The sequence below is a fragment of the Vairimorpha necatrix genome, chromosome 9 (assembly GCF_036630325.1).
Source record: "Vairimorpha necatrix chromosome 9, complete sequence".
Lineage (NCBI taxonomy): Eukaryota > Fungi > Microsporidia > Nosematidae > Vairimorpha > Vairimorpha necatrix.
In genome coordinates, this window is record NC_088824.1 from 597892 (window position 1) to 620258 (window position 22367).

A 22367-nucleotide genomic window follows, 5' to 3' on the forward strand; every position below is an offset into this window, starting at 1 on the left:
TTTGATTACCAACAGAGGAGAGATTGTATCTCAGGAGAATAGAAAAAACCTATCAAATCAATTTTAAAATTATTAAGGAATATTATACATCAATTAAGAAAAACCTCGATATCTACAAAATCATAGCCAATCTAACAGAGCAAGAATATCAACGGAAGTTTGATTCGGTATTTTATGTAGGGTTTAGAACCCTTAATAAATAAATGGTTAACATGGCGAACATAAGGATGAACAGGGAAACAAGAGAGTCCCGTAGTCAAGAGGCTAGAACATTAGAGAAAGAGGCAATTAGGATAGATAAGAGACTAAAGTTAATATTGAAAGTTGAGAAAGTTGAGTGGAAAGATGTTATGGATTTGGCATCTGCGATTTTGCAGGATTATATTTTTGAAAATTTTTGTGACGGAAGGAGCAGTTGGGAGGAAATTTATAAAGGCTTACAAAAAGGAGCAGAATTTGAGAGAGAGTCAGAAGAAAGACAAGAAATGATTAAAGAGATTATGGATAAAGTGTTGAAAGAGTTTAGGGAAGAAAGAAAAGAAAATCTTAGGATGTATAGGAAAAGAAGAGAAATCAGAGAAACTACAAAATGTTTTATATGTAAGAAAGAAGGGCATTACGCTAGAGAATGTCATGAAAGTGTAGCTGGTAGGGAAAAATATAAAATTAAAAAGGAACAAGTTTTACAGAAAGAACCAATTATCAACAATGAAGGGAAAAGATGTAAAACAGTAAATAAGTTAGAAAATTTAATTGAAAAGTATCCGGAAGTATTTAAAGAATCAGAAGAAAAGATAAAATATCTCACAGGAGAGAAGTGTCCAATAAATACTAAGCAAGGTGAAAAGGTTGTGAAAAGAGGGCAGAATGTGCCATACTACCTTAGGGTGAAATTTGAGGAGTACTTGAATAAGTTGGAAAATAGAGGGGTTATAAGACGTTCCAAAAGTGAGTGGAGGAGTCCAATAAGAGCACTTGAAAAACCAAATGGGGACGTAAGATTGGTAAGCAATTTGATGGCGTTAAACGATTTGGTTGACAAGGACCCGTACTCATTACCGTTAATTAAGGATATTATGAGAGCCACACAGGGGTCAAAAGTATTTACGGCAATCGACTTAAAAGAAGGGTTTTATCATATTGAGATTGAGGAGCACCATAAGCACAAAACAGCATTTGAAGTGAATGGTCGAGTATACGAATGGAATAGTATGGTTATGGGGTTTAAGAATTCGCCCCATATAATGCAGAGAGTAATGAACAGAGTTTTAGATGAATTCAGAGGTAAAGGCGTGGAAGTATATATGGATGATATAGTTATTCATGGTAAAGACGTAAGAGTGCATGACGAGTTACTAGAGAGGGTAATTAAAAAGTTTAAAGAGTGTGGGTTGAGAATAAACCAAACAAAGATACAATACAAAAAAGATGAGGTGATGTTGCTGGGAGTAACAATTAATGGGGAGGTCATGGGACCGAATGAGATTAAAAAGCAGGAGACATTGGAATATAGAAAACCTGAGAATGTTAGAGAGTTAAGAAGATTTTTAGGACTAACTGGTTGGTTTAGAGACTTTATTCCCAACTATGCGTATAGAACAGTAAGGCTTACTGAGGCTTTAAAGAAAGATGTTAAGTGGAATTGGACGGAGGATATGGAAAGAGCTTTTGAGGATATGAAGCAAGGCTTGAGAGATATGAAAAAGTTGAAGATTCCGGACGGAAAAAAGCTATTTAGAGTAAGAACTGATGCGTGTGATACGGGGATCGGAGCAATTCTATTACAAGAAAATAAAGAGGGTGAGTGGATTCCGATACAATGGGCATCGAAAATGTTGACTCCTACCGAGCGAAGATATACGATAAGTGAGAAGGAGATGTTGGCGGTGTTTTTTGGAATAAAGAAGTTTGAAAGTGATTTGAGAGGAAGGAAATTTCATTTGATGACGGATCATAAAGCATTAGCAGAGATCAGAAATAAGCCATACTTCAATAATAACAGAATAAACAGATGGGTAGAACAGATACAAGAGTTTGACTTTACAATAGAGTATGTGAAAGGGGAGTTGATGACAGATGCAGATGCGTTAAGCAGGCAGTATGATCAGGTAGAAGTTTCGGATGAACAAAAAGAAAAGGACAACAAGAGAAAAGAAGTGATCGAAAAACAAATTTTGGGAAAAAAGCAGAAACATATTAAAGAAAAGGACGGTAAACAGTATTGGGAATTTTCCACAGGTGAGGTGAAAGAGATATTGAGCCTAGATAGTAGAGAACATGAAATAACAAGAGTACATGAGGAGTTAAACCATAGAGGTGTCAAAGGCACTAATTATAACATTAAACAAAGATGGTATTGGCCTGGTATGAAAGATCATATTAATAAGGTAATTAAGAATTGTGAAATATGTGGGATTAACAATAGGAAAAACACAGGAGGATGTGATTTCGTAGTAACTAGAAAGAAATTGGAGAAAGTGGCGTTGGATTTAATGGACATAGGTGGAGAGAATAGGTATGTGTTACTGGGTATTGATTACTTTACTAGAAGGTTGTGGGTTCGAATTTGAGATGTAAAGAGAGTAGTGAAGTTATAGAGGTATTACAAAAGTGGATAAGGGAAGATGGATTTCCAGAGGAATATGTGACAGACAACGGAAAAGAGTTTGTAAGTAATAGATTTAAAGAATGGTGTAGTATTAATGATATTAAACATAGGAAAGTGGGCTTAGAAGCTCATAGGAGTAATGGTAGAATCGAGAGATGCATCAGAACTATAAGAGAGACATTGATAAAGCAAAATGATGGGAATATTTCTGAAAAGATAGAAAGAGCAATCAAAGGATATAATAATACACTACATACAGCAATAAAATGTACGCCGATGGAAGCGTGGAGAGATCAAACTGCTGAAGTTATAATTGAAAATGATGAAAATGGAAAATATGCTGATCGGTTCAAGAGAAGACACAGAGAGACATTTACAGTAGGCCAAGAGGTAAGAATCGCTAGGAGAGAAAATTTAGGTACACGTGCGAAAACAGACAAGGGAAGATTCACGGGTCGCGGAAGGATCGTAGCTATAAGTGAAAATGATTCATATATTGTGAGACTACTGGATGGTAAAATTGTTAAAAAAAGGCATTATGATTTGAAAGAGATAAGGAAGAGTTGTTTAGAAGATGGAGAGACTACCCGTCTGGAGGGGGGATGTAGGGTTTAGAACCCTTAATAAATAAATGGTTAACATTTTATAACGGATTAGGTAGATATTCTTACGGAAAAATCGTCGAAATAGCCTTTGACACCTTTTATGGATGCTATGAGTTTTTAAACGACGTAGAGCAAAAACTGACAGCTAGATTTCAAGAACTAAAGAATAAGCCCAAGGAATCTCAAATACATACAAGATCATATGAAAACAAATTTTGCAGATTTCATAAATGGGGACTCCATTCGACAGAAGAATGCAAGAAGTACGATAAGGATTTTTACATTCAACAGAAAGATAAAGAGCAACACTTAAATATAATAAAAGAACCTCAAACAGAATTGTCAAAAATTGCAATAACGAGAACTATTCAAGAATAAAAAATCGAATTCTTACTCGACACGGGAGCAAAGAAAAATTATATTAGTCAAGCCAAAGCAAAAAGCTTAAATTTACAACCCATTCAAGGCAAGGGAATAACAAATATATACGGGAACTGAAGTAAAGAAACAATCAGTCAAGTTGTAAATATCAAATTTAAAATTAGGAACATTAAACAAGATTTCAATGAGGAAGTATACATAGTAGAACCCCTCCCTGAAGACATAATACTGGGAGCAAGATTCATCATCAATAATGACATGATTTTAGACTTCAAGAACAAAGCCATAATACTTAACAACCAAATTACATCAGTGGCAAATAACCAGGAATTGGAACCAATAGAAATGGAAAGCATTTTATATTCTAGACTCTGTTGCATAAGAGAAATCGACCAGCTTGAGGAAACAACACTTAAAAACAATATAACAAGATACATAAAAGAAAACGGGTTTAACCAGATTAGTATCGACGAGAAAAGCAGAAAGTTAACATCATTTACAATTTTAGGACAGCAGTACAGATATACAAGAATACCGTTCGGTTTAAAGTCAGGCCCCGAGATTTTTCAAATGACGATAAACAAGAAATTATAAGGGGTAAGGAATTGTGCAGTTTATATTTACGACATAGTAGTTTACACAAATACCTTAGAGGAGCTTATACGCACAGTGAATGAGGTATTGAACGCACTAAGGGGATTTAACGTAAAAATCAATTTTGAGAAAAGCACATTTTTAACGCAAAAACTAAAATTACTAGGCAACGTTATTGAAAACGGACAAATAAAAATTGACAACAAAAACATTGAAAAAATACTAAATTCAAATTCTGTACCAAAAAACAAAAGATATTCAGAAATTATTAGGAATTATAGCATGTATAGAAACTTTATACAAGATGTCAGAAGAAAACTATCATGTATCACCAAATTATTATGAAAAGAAACAACTATAAATTGGGAACAAAAACATATCGAAGCATTAGAACAAATAAAATAAGAAATCGCAACTAAAGCGACACTAAAACTACAAGATTTTAAAAAAGCATTTCACATAGAGTTCGATGCATCAATGGAAGGAATGGGGACGGTTCTATTCCAGGACCATGGAGTAATAAATTACTACAGTAAAAAATTTAACGAAACAGACAAAACTATTCAATCATGGAAAAAGAAATGTACGCGATCGTAAAAATCCTAGATTTTTATAGAAACATCATGCTTGGTTTCCACGTAATTGTACATACCGACAGCCAGAATTGTATTTTTGAGAATAAACAGGTTTCGAAAAGGTTGGAGAGATGGAAGATGATTCTAAATGAATTCAACATTACTATTAAAAATCCCCGGAGACGAAAATAAGATCGCAGACAGCTTATCAAGATGCTCAGAATAATTCAAACAGAATGAACTACGGGCAACGAAAATCACCAGAGAGAACTGAAAAAAAAATAACATAATAAATAAGTACATGCAGGCATATCTACACTATATTATAACATAAAAGACTATTACAAGATACCCTATCTCTCAAGAATAATAAAAGAGACAATAAATAAGTGCGAAAAATGCATAAGATGCAAAAACAACAAAAAATCCGATAAAACAAAATCTAATATACAGGCACGCAGTTCATTTCAAATCTTGTGTACAGATATTTTCGGCCCATTCGAGTTAACAGACTACGTACATAATGAGATACAAAACAAAGGATTTTTTCTAACTGTTGAGTGAAATAATAATTATTTATAGCCCCTATTCTAGAATAAATGTTTATGGTGGAGAATATGAAAACAGAGATTAGTAGTGAAAATATCTTGCAGGAGCTACAAAGAGCTTCTTTACTTTCCAGTTTTAATAAATTATCAAATGAGGAAAAAATTGATTATTTTATTCATAAAGCCAACATTGAGATACTAGATTGGCATAGTAAGTTAATGAAGGAGAAACGGAAATGTTCCTTAACATTTGAAATGTGGAAAGAGTTGGCAGAAACGGAATTTGACTGCGGTACTGGATTGTACGAATTATATACTTTAAAACAAAAAGAAAACCAAAGTATTGTGGAATTTATCAAAGATGTAGAAAAGAAATGTCTAAAGGAAAATATCAGAAATACGGATAAAAGGAAGATAATAAGAAATGGAATCCTATCAAGATATAAGGCTATAAAAATGGTATTAACGGGGCAATATGAAATTAATAAAGAATTCCTTGAAATAATTGATGAAATGGAAAAGGAAAATAACGATATAACAAAAATAAGACAACCTGCCTCCAATAACATCAACAAAAGATATTCATGTTATTTTTGCCACAAGGATGGGCATATCGCTAAAGACTGTTTTGCGAAGAAGAAAATAACTGATGGTAAACAACTACAGTATAAAAGGATAAATGAGATCCACCAAGAAGGCGGAATGTTGGATGCAAACTTTATTAACAATAAAGAAGATTTAATATATGTTTATAATGAAAAAATTAATGTAACTTTTGACTCGGGTTCTTACTATAATTTTATAAGTAAAAAGGCTGCTTCTGAACTAACTTTAAAAATTTATAGAAGTACAGAGGAAATATATTTTTTAACATGTTTAGAAGAAAGATTCGGGATTACAGAATATGTGATATTAGATTTCTCTTATGGTGGTAAAAGTTATCGTTCTAAATTTTTTATATTCCCTAAGGTGGAAAAATTTAAAATACTTGTAGGAAAAAAGACATTACAAGAAATATTGAAAAGGGTGTCTAGCAATAGAATTTGTGAAATAAATACGATAAAAGGAGAAAAAATTGTTGAAAAGGTCTATACACTACCAAAAAAGTTAGAAGAAGGAGTGGAAAAATCTATCAAAGAACTACTAAGGAAAAATTACATAAGAAAATCAAAATCAACGTGGTTGAATAATTTAAGACCAGTAATTAAACCAGATGGTTCTATAAGAGTTACTACAAATTTAGTTTCGTTAAACAAATTGGTAGAGCTAGATAATTACTCCTTACCACACATTGATAAGCTTTTATACGGGCTTCGTGGAAAAAAATATTTTAGTAAATTGGATTTAAAAGATGCATTTTTTTGTATAGAATTAGCGGAAAAGGATAGATATAAGACCGCTTTTAGATTTAAGCACCTATTATATGAATGGAACGTTATGCCAATGGGGTTTAAAAATGCTCCGGCAATTTTTCAAAGATTTATAGATGATGTTTTACAAGAAGAAATAGGGAAAAGTTGCTTCGTGTATGTGGATGACATACTGGTTTTTGGAGAAAACGAGGAAGAACATGATTTTAATTATGAGAAGATCATAACAAAGCTTAAAAGCTATAACTTAGGTATTAATGAGGATAAAACAATATATAAGGTTAAAGAACTTACCTTTTTGGGACATTTAATAGCATATAACGAAATTAAGCCAAAAATTACACGGGACCAAGCAATTAACGATATGAAAAGACCAATCAATAAAAAATCACTGCAAGAATTTCTGGGACTTATTAATTATTATAGAAAATTTATTTCTAATTGTTCAAAAATCGGAGGATGTTTATATGATCTTACAAAAAATGATATTCAATTTAATTGGGGGAAGGAACAGGATGCTGCTTTTAATACATTAAAGAAAATTGTATTGTCGAGCAGTGTGCTTAAACAGCCAGATTTTAGTAAACCTTACATATTAGAAACGGATGCATGTGACTCTGGTCTGGGAGCGATCTTGTCACAAGAAAATGAAGGGCATGTGTACCCAATCGCGTACGCTTCTAGAAGATTGGTTCCAGCGGAAAGAAATTACAGTATCAGCGAGAAAGAATGCTTGGGTGTCCTATGGGGAATGGAAAATTTTAGATATTTTTTATATGGAAATGAGTTTAAAGTAATAACTGATCACAAAGCTCTAGAGGTCCTAAATAAAGGCGAAATAAAATCGTTACGTATACAAAGGTGGCTTGATAAATTGAGTGAGTATAATTACACGATCGAGTACAAAAGGGGGACAGATATTCCTCACGTCGATTGTTTGTCAAGATCTTATCTTAATGAGTTAAATACGGATGAAATAAATATGATTGAATTTAGCGAAGAAGAAAAAAGGTCTATCATAAGGAATAAACATATAGAATTAGTTCACAGAGGATCAAAAGTTATTGAAAATGAATTAAGGAAAAAATATCATTGGAAAGATATGTCGCATATGGTAAAAACGGAAATTAATAAATGTCTAAGATGTAAGATGTACAATCCACAAAGAGGAAAAAAATTTATATTTGTGAAAGCATACGAACCTGGCGAAAAGGTAGCTGCCGATATTATAGGACCAATCAATGGAAGCTATATAATTACGGCGATCGACTATTTTACAAGGAAAGCATGGGCTAAAGTCATTACTACTAGAGAGAGTAATAAGCTAGTGAAATTTTTTGATGAAGTTTATAATGACATAAAGATTAAAATACTAATTCTTGATCAGTCAAAAGAAAATTTGAGTATTGAGGTAAAACAATGGGCAACGAGAAATAATGTTCAAATTCATTATATTTCCCCTTTTCATCACCAATCAAACGGAAGAATAGAAAGATTTAATAGGACAATACAGGAAGGTATATATAAAGATAATAGTTTTGGAAATTTGAAGACAAAAACTAAGCGTGTACTAGATGTATACAATAATGTTAGACACTCCGCTCTTGGCATGTCGCCAGACGAAGCATGTAATCCTAAGAGAGCTCAGGAGATTAAACTAAAACAATTCGAAGAAATCGTAAAATTCAACCAACGACAGAAGAAAAGAGGAGCTGAATTTATTTTTAAAGAGGGAGATAGAGTTATAATTAGAAGAGAAACCGATTTAACAAAGGGAAAACCTAGATTTGAATCGCAAGGTATAATTATTAATATTTTAGGAAATAATTCTTATAACGTTAAGGTCCATAATAAAACTATAAAGCGACATGGCTCGCAACTTAAGCTAATAGTAGAGGATTATTTTGAATGAGGGGGATGTTGAGTGAAATAATAATTATTTATAGCCCCTATTCTAGAATAAATGTTTACTAACAATTACTGATGTGTACAGCAGATACACAGAGGCAATATTAATGACAGCAATAAAGCAAAAAGAACAAATAAAAACATTCAAAGATTGGTTTAACAAATATAAAGTATCAACAAAAATTATCTCGGACAATGGTAAGCAATATATGGGCAAAGATTTTTCAAGATTTTTAGCAGAACACCAAATAACTCACGAATGTACACCATTGTACCATCCAGCCCCGAACGGCATTAGTAAAAGACTGAACAAGATATTAGCGGAAGTTTTAAGGATTTATAAAAATGTGAAGATTAAGAAGGTCGCAGTATTATTCAACAAGAGATTAAATATAAATTATCATAGGACACTGGGAATGTTTCCAAACGCCATTGTATATGGCTGTTCATACTTCGATAAAAAGAAAAGGAAAATCATATACATACCGAAAACACAGGTAAATAAGATTGATGAGGCAGCATTAGAAAAGCGAAACGAAAAGCTAGGAGATAGTATTTATATAAGAAATTTTACACAGAATAAACTTCAAGACAAGTTTATTGTACTATATAAAATTGTAGAAATAAGTAAGTAAAATATGTGTTTCCGAATAAATGAGAAAGATGAGTGGATAAACAGGAATGACATAAAATTCATTTCGTCTTGCTTGGAGGGGTAGTCTGTGGTATAACCACATGTTTCTAGAGTGACCAATCAATACGAAAACGTCAAGCAGTTTAAAACAAACCAATATTTAGAAAAGTTATGGTTCATTATGAAACATTCAAAAGTGATTGGTGAGCCACAACTATAAATAGCAAAATTATGTCGTAGGCACGAATCCATGAACAGAAACTCAAACACACATTTTACAGCTAACAATAAACAAACAAAAACACCTAACAATAAAACTATTAAAAATGCTAACATTAATTTTATAAGCACGCTGGAACATTTTTACCAGCATGGATACGTCACTAAAAAAAGAAGAAGTCCTTGGCGCAGTAGAATACTTATGGTACCAACCCCCGATAAAACATGGAGAATGTGCGTCGACTATAGAGGGCTTAACAGTATAACTATAAAATATGCATATATGACTCCAAGAATAGACGAAATATTTGAAAGTTTATCAAATGTGACTATTTTTACAGTATTGGACGCCACGAGCGGGGTTCACCAAATACCCCTACAATAAGAAGATAGAGAAAAAACTGCATTTTCATATAAGGGACAACTATACGAATTTAATCGTATGCCTTTCGGTCTTTGAAACGCCATAACAACTTTTCAAAGAGCAATGGACAACATATTTAGAAAAGAAATTCATAATTTCGTGATACCATATGAAGACTACACTATAGTATATTCAAAAAACAGAGAAGATCATATGAAACACGTGATGATAGTACTAGGAAAAATTAGAGCTGCAGATCTACCGCTGAATAAAATAAGTTTAAGTGCATTAGATCTGAGATAAAAATTTTGGGAAATGTAATGGGACACGGAATTATAAAGATAGATGAAACGCGTATCAAAGATATATAAGCGTATCCGATTCCTTCTACTATAAAGGAATTGAGAATTTTTTTAGGAATAGCAAATTATTGTAGAGATTTAGTGGAAAAAATGGCGGGAATCGCGGTTCCTTTGTATGACATACTCAAAGGCGAAAAGCAGACGTCGAATGAAAAAATAAACCTTATTGATGAGCAACTAGTTACATTTAAAACTGTAAAAAAAGATTAAAGTAGGAATATCATACGTACACAGCAAAAATTCCATGCTCCCTTTATATTAGTGACAGACGCGTCGGAAACGGGGATTGGAGCAGTACTTTTACAAAAGAAAGAAGGAGGAAATGAAAAGATGATAACTGCATTCAGCAAGAGACTAGATAATTGCCAAAAAACTATTCGGTAACCGATAATGCACTCCTTGGTTTAGTAAAAGGCAATGAACATTTTAGGCATTATCTTTGGGGAAATAAGTTTACACTAAGAACAGATCATATAGCTTTGATCTACCTATGGGCAGTAAAGGATCCGACAAGTAGGATTCTCAGGTGAGCTTTTAAACTAGCAGAGTACAACTTTGAACTTGAATATATAAAGGGAGAACATAACAATCGGATGGTTTTAGTAGAACCTATCAAGAGCATGAAACGTGCAACATCGAGGTACACCAGTTAGCGAATAATACCAAAAATATACTAGAATAGTACCACAAGATTTCAGGGCATGGATCGTCAAATACCATAAAATTTATGATTTCACAGACACATAAATGAAGAAACATGAACCGAAATATATCACAATTCGTAAGAAATTGTGAAATGTGTTTACGCCCAGGCTATAAATGCGTGAAAACGAAAAATAAAGTAATACTCTCTGAAAGACCCAACTAGCTTTATGAGTTCGATCTTTTAGGTAAACTCTCTGACAGCATTGGAAGTAGATATATATTTGTTGCAATCGATCATTACTCTAAGTGGATAGAGACCAAGATTTTACAAAGTAAAAAATGATCTGAAATATATGATGCGATCGAAGAACTAATCATTAGTAAACACGGATACCTGAGAGAGTCCTGATAGATAACGGGTTGGAGTTTGACAATTTAGAAGTACAATCACTAGCGAATAAATATAATATATCATGGGAATTTTGTTCTCCATACCATGATCAGACCACGGGCGCCGTCGAAAGGGTCATATAGACACTGGCGAACAAAATAAGAAAATTACCAAATTATGGCGATTTAGTTGGAGAAAAGTCGTTAAAGAAGCTACCTTGGCAGTTAATCTGTCTTTTAATCGATCAATAGGAACTTCTCCGTATATCTTAAGATTCGGCCAGCAAATAAAACTGCCGTAGACGAGGAATGGGCGTCATTCCTAAGACTTATACTAAGCAAGAGTTATTAAGAAAGTGAGACCTAACCCTCAAAAAATACAGTAAGGCTATAGTCAAAGGGTTAATAGAGATAAAAGAAAAGCTTAAGGTTGAAGAAAACGTTTTAATATATAGAGATTATCCGGGGGGTGGTAAATTGGAAGCTAAATGGATACCAGGCTACATCATAATTCAAATTTTAAACGAAGATGCGTTTCTAGTAAAAAGAAAAAATACTTTGGGGGAACTGAGAGTCAATAAAAGTCATATTAAAAAGGATACGTCAAAGACTAATTAAGGGGGTGTCGTAGCCGATCAAAAAATGATTAATCATATTCGTACTGTTGAATATTTATAAATTTCTAATTTATGACCCCTAAGATATCTTTAATAAACATGGTGGAGAATATGAACAATAAAATAACAAAAAACAACATAACTCATGAGATAAAAAGAGCAGAGGCTCTTAGTAGATGGAAAAAAAGACTGACGAAGACAAAATGGATGACTTTATCAGTAGGTTTGACGAAACCGTTTTAGACGGGCATCTAGAGAAATTTGGGAATAAAAGGAAAACAAGTTTTAGCTATGAAGATTGGAGAAGAGCAGCACTGGAGTATTTTTGTACGAAAATTTCTATAGTGGACCTGTGCTCCAAGAAACAAAAGGATAATGAGTCTGTTTCTGTATTTATAAAAGAAACGATTAAATTGTGTGAAGATTTAAATGTTGAAGAAAAGGATAGAAGGAAAATTTTAAAAAACGGCATCAACCCCCGATATAAACTCATAAAAATGTTTTTATCCACTAAATATGAGACGGATGAGGAATTCTACGGAACTATTATAGAAATGAAGAAAGAAGCCGATTTGGCCTTTTCTTTCAAAAACTTAAGCTTAAAAGAAACTCCAAGAAAAACTTTAACCTGCTTCATATGTAAAAAGCCAGACATGTTTCTACAAATTGCTATTTTCGGAATAGAAACAAAGACACTGGTGCAAGTAAGCAGGTACATGAGGTAGTAGCCAATACTGAAGAGAAATTAGAAGAAAAGTCTGCATTTTACGAAAATTAAAATAACCACGTCTATGTTAAAAGTAATAAGGTGCCTGTTATTTTCTATATCGGTTCTAGTTATAATTTCATTTCACATTGTGCAGTTGGAGAATTAAAATTACAGATATTAAGGAGGAAAATGCCATTGAGCTTTTTTACGTGTTTAGATGAAAAGTTTCAAATAAGAGAGATAGTAGAGTTAGAATTTAAATATATGGACAAGATATATAAAACAAAACTCTTTATTTTGCCTAGGGTCGCCAAATTTAAAATATTATTCGGAAAACAGGAGCTGATAAAAATTTTTGCAAAACCAAAAAACAGAATATGTCAAATTAAAACTAAACCAGGCGAAAAGGTCGTAGAAAGGACGTATGGACTGCCACAAAAATTAACAGTGGGCATAGATGCTGAAATAGAAAAGTTATTAGAGAAAAAATATATTCGGAAATCCAGTCCTATGTGGTTAAACAATCTTAGACCAGTTAAGAAGCCAGATGGATCGGTTTGGGTGGCAACCAATTTGATTGCACTCAATAAGTTAGTAGATTTGTACAGATACTTGCTTCCGAGCATAGAAAGAATCTTACATAATTTAAAAGATCAAAAATATTTTTCTAAGTTGGATTTAAAAGATGGGGGTTTCAGATAGAATTAGCAGAAGATGACAGACACAAAACAGCTTTTAGACATAAGCATCTTTTATATGAATGGAATGTAATGCCAATGGGCTTTAAAAATTCGCCGGCCATATTTCAACGGGTTATGGATGATGTTTTACAAGATGATATTGGGAAAAGGTGTTTCATTTATGTTGACGATATTTTAGTTTTTGGAACAACTGAAGAAATCCATGACAACAATTTTAGGATTATAAAAGAACGATTAAAGAAGAATGCTTTACAATTAAATGAAGATAAAACTATTTATAAAAAGAAATCAGTTGAATTTTTAGGACATACGATAGAATACAATAAAATTAAACCCAAAAGGGAACCTAGCCAAGGTATTGATGAAATCAACCCGCCACATGATATTAGATCATTGCAAGAATTTCTTGGTTTTATCAATTTTAACAGGAAATTTATTCCCGGGTGTTCAAGTATTGCAGGATGCTTGTATGATTTACTTAAAAAGAATAGAAAGTTCAGTTGGGGCGAACATGAAGATAAGCCTTTCAATAAGCTTAAAACCATCATAAAATCAAATATAGAATTATACCAACCTGAATATACTAAACCTTTTATACTAGAAACAGACGCGTGCAATTCGGGAGTTGGTGCAATTCTCTCACAAAAACAAGGCGAAACAATTTATCCTATTTCGTATGCTTCAAGAAGACTTTTACCGGCTAAGATAAATTAATATTTTAGTGAAAAGGAATGCTTAGCAGTGTTATGGGGAATGGAAAATTTTAAATATTTCTTATACGGGAATGTATTTGGAGTAATAACGGACCATAAAGCTTTGGAAGTGTTGAACAAAGAAAAAATAGGCTCTCAACGAATACAAAGATGGCTTGACAGACTTAGCCAATATAATTTCACAGTAAAATATAAAAGGGGTGTCGAGATGGCACATGTGGACTACATATCTCGTCTATACCAAAAGGAAGAGCAAGTCGTTAATGAAATTCAAGACTTAAATGATGACACAAAAAGGAAACTTATTAAAGATAAACACGAAAATTTAGTTCATCGTGGAGCAAAAATAGTAGCCAAAGAGCTTAAAAGGGAATATACGTGGGATATTATTGATAAATTAGTTAAAGAAGAGTTGAAAAAGTGTATAAGATGTAAAATGTATAATCCAAAAAGAGGAAAAGCCTTTTTGTTCGTTAAATCGTTTTATACAGGAGAAAAGGTCGCTATAGATATTATAGGACCAATAAATAAACAATATATAATAACAGGAATTGATTAATTAGTAGAAAGGGGTTTGGAAAAGTTATTACCACTAGAGATAGTCAGAAAATTGTAGATTTTATAAGGAAATTAACAAACAAATAACAATAAAAGAGTTGATAATGGATTCATCAAAAGAGAATCAAAGTAGTAAAGTATAAACTGGGCCATAGAGAATAAAGTGAAGGTACATTATACAACACCCTTTCATCATCAGTCGAATGGACGAGTAGAAAGGTTTAATAGAACTGTCCAGGAAGGAATTTACAAACAGGGGGGAGATCTAAATCTAAAATCAAAACTATTGGAAATGTTAGAGGCTTACAATAATATCAGCCACTCAAAACTAGGAATGTCTCCAAATGAAGCTTGCAAAAAGTAAAATGAAACAAAAATAAAAGAGAAACAGTACTGGCGTATTTACCTGGAATTGTGCCAGTGGCAAGAAAGCATTCAATAATGCTACGGTTATGTGCACCGTGAATTCCCAAGGTAGGTGTAAATGTATTTGAATAGTGTTTATTGTTATTGGCGTCATGGGCCTGAGCTGAAGTGCGGCTGTTGTTGTTCTTAGGCATTCTCATTCTTTTTAAGTGATGAATTTCGTTATTTATATTTGTGTGTAACCAATTAGAAATTAGTGTTTCAGATCTGTCCACTAACAATTAGAGATGCTTGACGTGTATCAAAGCACATTAGCGTTTCATCGTCTATTGGTCACCATAAACATGTGGTATGAGATATTATACCACATACTGCCAACTCCAACTAAAATTTCAAGTTTCGGACATGCGTCCATGATTCGTCATCTTTTAAGCGAACCCATTTACCTATGCTTCCCACTTCTTCAACTATTTGTCTTGTTCCATATTTCCGATCGAGTTTTCCTGCTTTTAAATTTCTTTTGTAGACAATGTCTCCCATGTTGAACTTAGAAGTATACGCTACAGCGTTTGGGGTTTTCGTTATTGTTTGCTGTTTGGCGTCTAAATCGTAGAAGTCCCTGCCATATGCTATAAGATAAGGCGAGGCTTTAATCCCTCGATTAAAGTTGATATTTAATATATTTTCTGCTTCTTTAACAGTCTCGTAGATGTCTCGGAATTTATTTATGGAAAGCGTGAAGGCAATAGTTTGGTTCAAGCGTTCGGATATCCCATTTGATTTGGGTGTGTATGTCGGTATTAGAATGTGATTTATTCCAGTATTAGCTAGATACTCTTTGAAACCTGCGGAGATGTATTGTCGTCCGTTATCCGATATTAAATGCTTAGGCCTGTCTCTCGTCTTAATCCATGCTTCTATAGAATCGATTAATTCTTGAGTTTTAATCGTCTTAAAGAATATTAACATTACTTCTCTAGAATATATATCTGATATCGTAAGTATATATCCTATCTTCTCCTCAGAGTTCGGGGAAGGAGTATGATACTTGAATGGTCCGAAGATATCTGATGATATGCGCTCGTATAATCTAGATGAATCCATCTTCACCGTATTTTGATGACTATTGTTAATTATCTTGAATTTTCTGCATACAGAACAACTTTTTACTACCCAAGATATCCTTTGTAGGGCGTTTTTTACGTAAATGTATTTTTTAATGTTGTTGTAGAGTGTAGTGACTCCTCGGTGACCTGATATGTCATGTATGCTTTTTAGGAAAGATTTGATTTTGTCATTCCTGATAACCAGTTGGCCTCTATCGTTCCTGAGTAATACGCCGTTGTTTGACGTGCATGAAGTTTTAACGACATTGTCGTACTGTATCTTGAGAGGCATGATCTGTAAAAGTAGACAACGCGATAATGTGTCTGCTACTGTGTTATCCTTTCCTTTGATATGGAAGATCTTATGATTAAATTTATTCATGATCAGTTTCCATCTGTTAATCCTCGTGGTTAGGCTTTTATTTTCAAACGAACAGTTGTTACTGTCAGTATGTATCTCTACATAACATCCCCGAATGATGCTTTCAAAATGAATTGCGGAGAGAAGAATGGCTAGATACTCTTTTTCGACTATAGTGTAATTAAGTTCAGAACCTGCCAGTTTCTTGCTATAATAACCTATGATTATGTCTTCTTGTAGAAGTACGCTACCTATTCCTTTTTCTGAAGCGTCTGTTTGAAGTGTAAATTTCCTTCTATAATCTGGGAATCCTAGCTTGACTACTTTAAGCTCTTCAATAATAGGGTTAATCTCTGTTTTTGTAGCTTCTGGTAACTTATAATGTTTTTTATCTTCCATGAGTATGGGTAAGCAAGTGCTTTCAGCTAATATTTCATCAAGAATTTCCTCAGATGTAACTTCAACCCCAATAAATGGGATAGTATGTCCATTTCCTAAGGTAATAATTTTCTTTCTTAAGTTTACTACTGCTTCGTTAGCATATAAAAATTCATATCCCAAGATAATATCTTCTGGTAAACGCTGTAAAACATAAAATGTGATATCATAGTCTTTATCCTTAATACGTATTTTAGTTTCGACGGCTCGACTAGTGGTTTCTTTAGTACCACATCCAAATATCATAGTTAGAGGTTTAGTTTCAATTGTGTTCAGCTTTAAGGACTTTAACAGTTTTTCGTGAATATAATTGCAAGATGCACCCGTGTCAACAAATAACTGTAGGTTAGTCCCATTTAATTCTCCTTGAATTTTTATCCCTTCATGATTGTCGACTTTAAGTTCAGTGATAATCATGTTTTTGACATCTTCTGATTGTGAGGTTTTATGAAGGGAACAATCTTTAGTGTTGTGAAACTTCGAGTGATGGTATTTACACCACTTCTTATTAGTAAAGGCGTATTTAGTCTTGTTCGCACCCGTTGTCTGGGTTATTAAGCCTTGTTTGGTCTCTGCGGACTGGGATAATATGCTTTCTTCCAGTTCTATTAAAAATTGGATAATTTCTTGAAATGGAGCCGTTTTGAGTCTTTGATCGGTAATCTTGATAGTGGTATATCTTCCCAAACCTTTGAAAAATATTTCTTCTTGTTTTCTTTCCACTTCCATTCTTGAAAGATCGTTGACATGAATGTAGCCTTCTAATCCTTTAGAAATTGTTTCCATATACTCGTTAATGGAAAAATGATCAGTTTGCCTGATATTGTCAATTTTTTGCGAGAGAATCCTGTGTTGGGTCTTTGGATACAGTATGTCTAGAAGTTCTTTTCTCAGTGCCTTGTAACTGTTCCTAGTAAGTTTATCCTTATAAGTAGAATCATAGATTAGACTATGGTAAATTTGACCGCTTTGTGTGTCATTTTACTTGTTATACTCAGAAAGAGTTTCAAACTCTTTGAGACCTGCTGTAGTGAGATCTGATTTGATATTAAATATCTTGAGTATATAGTCTTGGATTGGCACGTCTGTACCTTCAACAGTTCTTTTAAATTCCGCGTGATGATGTTTATCTCCAGATGTAACTGACTTTGTACCTTTATTGCCATTTGAGCTCAAAATGGCGTATTTACCTGGAATTGTGCCAGTGGCAAGAAAGCATTCAATAATGCTACGGTTATGTGCACCGTGAATTCCCAAGGTAGGTGTAAATGTATTTGAATAGTGTTTATTGTTATTGGCGTCATGGGCCTGAGCTGAAGTGCGGCTGTTGTTGTTCTTAGGCATTCTCATTCTTTTTAAGTGATGAATTTCGTTATTTATATTTGTGTGTAACCAATTAGAAATTAGTGTTTCAGAACTGTCCACTAACAATTAGAGATGCTTGACGTGTATCAAAGCACATTAGCGTTTCATCGTCTATTGGTCACCATAAACATGTGGTATGAGATATTATACCACAAGTACGAAGAAATTATAATGTTTTATTGGGCAAACGAGCATAAAGAGGTCGAAGAAGTGTTTAAGGAAAACGATCAAGTAATAATAAAGAATGAATTTGCAGTGGCCAAAGGACAGCCCAAGTTTAAAGATAGAGGACAGATTGTAGAACGGCCAGAAAACAATACTTACATTGTACTATCAAAAGAAAAGGACTTAAGAGACATGCATCTCAACTCAAAATACTTGTATACTGGCCTATAAAAGAGGAGGGATGTTGAATATTTATAAATTTCTATTTTTATGACCCCTAAGATATCTTAAATAAACACGTACAATTGGACAGATTTGACTGGCTACAAATTGTATTTAAAAACATTTCCAAAAGAGGGATGAAAAATAAGAATAAAGTTATTGACAATAACAAAACACAAAATATACTTTTTTATTGAGCATATAAAGATTATATAAAAAGTTAAAATTAGATAAATTTATATTAGACTCCTCTTTTATTGCAATACGTTCTTTATTATATAAACTTCTAAATTGTCTTATATATCGTCAAATAATATCTCAATTAAATATCCATTTTTTGAAAAATCTAAGAGATTTATCTTCACTTTATAGTTGATAACAAGATTTGAATATTCTTTTTCATACTCTTAAAATATATATTGTGGCGCGCAGCGTTGACCCCTCCCAACTCAAATTAAAAAAAAAAGAAATTTAAACCATTTATTTATTAGGGGTTATAAATCCCACATCCCCTCCTCAAGGCGGTTAGTCTCATTAACATCAACCTTACGAACCTTTCCCACTTTAGCACAGACTTTTAAATCGAAATTTCTCTTCTTTCTTATAGTACCATCCTTATATATTGCTAAGTACAAATCACTCTCACATACTTCGATTATTTATACCTCATTTACGTATCTTCCTTTATCATCTTTCATTCGCCTTGCTAAATTTTCTCTATTAGCTACGAGAACCTTATCTATCAGTTTAAATTATTCTCTTAATCTCTTCTTAAACTTCTTTGAATACTCACCATCTTTCTCATTTAGCGTTCTTAACTTTTCGCAACTAGACATTTCACCTTTTGCTTCGATTGGACTACATTTTATTCCACTGTGACACGTTCTGTTATATACATCAATTGCGTTCTTCACTTTCTCTTCTAAATTACCTTCACTTTGCTGTAATACAGATTCTCTCAAAGTTCTAATTAATCTTTTCCTCCTTCCATTACTACCATGGCTTTCAACACTTACCTTATGATGTAATATCTCATTATCACTACACCATCGTCCAAATTATTCACTCACAAATTCTTTTGCATTGTCACTAATTATCTCTTCTGGTACACACTCTTCTTTAAACCAGTTTTCCCTTGTCTTATAGCATTATTGCTAGTTCTTATATCCAATACTGCACTATTCGCATATCTCGTATAAAAGATAATTCCTACAAGAACGTTGCATTTTGGATTTCCTTTTTTTATGATATTAAGACCAAACTTCTTTCCTGTTCTCATGGTGGAAATAAATTCCACCCCGCCTCTGTTTACCCGTTAATACTTCTGCACGTTTCGCATTCTCTCAATATGTTACTTATGTTTTCTTTCATACCTAACCAATACCATTTCTTTTTCAACTCATAATATTAATTTTTATTCCTTTGTGATTGAGCTCCAAATGTTTTCTTTACTAACTTATCTCTTATTTCCAAATCTGATACTATAGCTGTTTGTCAGATAAAAACTCCCAGATCTTTTTTCCATTTACTTCTTTAATATGTTTCACTCCTTTTCCTAAAATTTGTTTTCTTATAATCTCTTTTCTTTATTTGCGTCATCCTGAAACTGTCTGCTTAAAGCATCTTCATCTGTCATTATTTCCCCTCTATTATATTTAACTGTAAAGTCGACCTCTTGAATTTTTTCGATCTACCGATTTATTCTATTATTATTAATGCAATCTTTAGATCTCATTACCTCTAAAGCTTTATGGTCTGTCTGTAATTCAAATTTCTACCTCTTAATTCATATTTAAACTTTTTTATACCCCAAAACACTGCTAACATTTCTTTTTCTGCAAGCCATATTTTCTTTCTGCTGGTATAGCTTTTTTGAAGCCCATTAAATAGGAACCAACTTGCCTTCCTTATTTGTTTGTAACAATATAGCTCCGATTCCTGTGTCTTAAGCATCGGTTCTCAATTAAAATATTTTTGTATAATCTGGAATTTTAGACTCTTTTGTATATCTCAATTCATCTTTCAATGCATCAAATTCACATTCCATTTCATCGATCCAACCCCATTTCTTATTTTTCTTTAACGCATCCGTAGGTGCTATTGCCATCATAGCATAATTCCCCATAATTTCTCTGAACCATCCTGTCAATCCAAAAAAACCTACGGAACTTACTAACATTCGTCGGTATTTTATATATTAATGCTTCATTATGCTTAATTCAGATGTTTTCTACAATCACAATTCACACTAACTCCTAATAAAATAAAATATCGGCCTATATTGTACCTTACTGCTATTTACTTTTTAACCCATGGATTTAAATTTTTCGCAACACCTCATTTAATATCTCATCATGCTCTTTTTACGTCCTCGAATAAACAACAATGTCATCCATTTAAACTTCTACTCCTTTTCCTCTCAAATTGTTTAAAATGTTATTCATTGTCCTCTGCATAATCTGAAGTGCATTTTTATGTCCCATAACCATTCTATTCCATACGTATACATTCCCTAAAAATTCAAACGCAGTTTTTAATTTATGCGCTTCTTCAATTTCTACATAATAATTTGCTTCTTTAATTTCAAGCACTGTAAAAACTCTAGAGCCCTGTGTTGCTCTTATAATATCTCTGATTTTTGGCAGCTCACATGGATCTCTATCAACCAAATCATTTAATTTCATTAAATTACTAACAATTCTTACATCTCCATTAGGTTTCTCAATGGCCCTAATATGGGTTTGCCACTTAGATTTCGACTCCTAACAATCCCTCTTTTTCTCAAATCTTACAAATACATAATTAACTTTGATTTATGACTCTGTCTAACAACTTGCCCTTTTCTCACTATTTTCCCCCCTTGTTTTGTCTTTAATAAACATTTTCCTTTTGTTAAGTATTTTATCTTTTCATCTGGTCTTATTTTAAATATTTCAGGATATCTTTTTTCCAACTATTCTATAGTCGGAGCATTTTCACTTTATCCCCCCCCCTTACCAATATAAATTAAGAATTTTTTAAAAATATCCCTTTTTTTGAAATTTGAAGCGGAAAAAATGTGAAGGAGCAAAAGTCAAAAAAATAAAGTTGTAATAAAATAGCATATTTACCAAAAATAAACAATTATTTTTTCGTTTTTTTCAATTTTTTAAAAATTTCCTTCTTCCACTTTCTGATCAAAATTTATCTTTATTGTACATTGCAATGTATAACAACGAAAATCTCTAAAAAAAATATTATATAATATTCATTTGCTGTTATAAATGAATATTTTTCAAGAATTAGAGAATTTTCCAAACATGTAATATTTTACTTTGGGGGCTAAAATATAACATATCTTATTAAATTGGCATTATATACGATTCAATAATTCTTTAAAGAGCATAAATATAACAAAATTATTCTCTGTTTGTCTAAAAAACCATTGAAAACCTAAAAAACAAGACTAATAAATATACCACCAAACCTAGAATCTGTTTTAAACAACATAAACTATGTATAAACATGTTTATCTTTGGCAAAAATTAAATATAATGACAAAAGAAAGCAATAGGTTAAAACATATCTTTACAAAATTAGACTTCTATTTAACTCATAGTTTATTAGAAAACAATTAAATTGGTTCAAATAATATATTTTTTTATAAACTATGTTTAAATTAGATATTTCTATGACTATTTTTTTACGCATGTAAATTTTTTTCTTTTCCTTTTAGCTCTGGACGCTTCGACTTTTAAAAAACAGGGCTAAAAATAAAAAATTCTGTATTTATATTGATAAGGGGGGATAAAGTGAAAATTGGCCCCATAGTCAAATTGCTTTTACTTCTTTTACATTGATTTC

General features: G+C 32.6%; 2 protein-coding genes across 2 annotated transcripts; both read left to right on the top strand.

Moving 5' to 3' along the window:
* Positions 1 to 1469: 1469 nt before the first annotated feature.
* VNE69_09114 (reverse transcriptase) lies at positions 1470 to 5327 on the top strand (the record flags this gene model as incomplete). Its single annotated transcript, XM_065474632.1, has 3 exons — positions 1470 to 1534; positions 3714 to 4043; positions 5129 to 5327. 3 exons carry the CDS (start codon positions 1470 to 1472, stop codon positions 5325 to 5327), a joined length of 594 nt encoding a protein of 197 aa, XP_065330704.1.
* A 53-nt stretch (positions 5328 to 5380) lies between these two features.
* Positions 5381 to 7871, top strand: VNE69_09115 (endonuclease; the record flags this gene model as incomplete). The annotated part of the gene is made up of 2 exons (XM_065474633.1): positions 5381 to 7795; positions 7851 to 7871. 2 exons carry the CDS (start codon positions 5381 to 5383, stop codon positions 7869 to 7871), a joined length of 2436 nt encoding a protein of 811 aa, XP_065330705.1.
* Positions 7872 to 22367: the final 14496 nt, after the last annotated feature.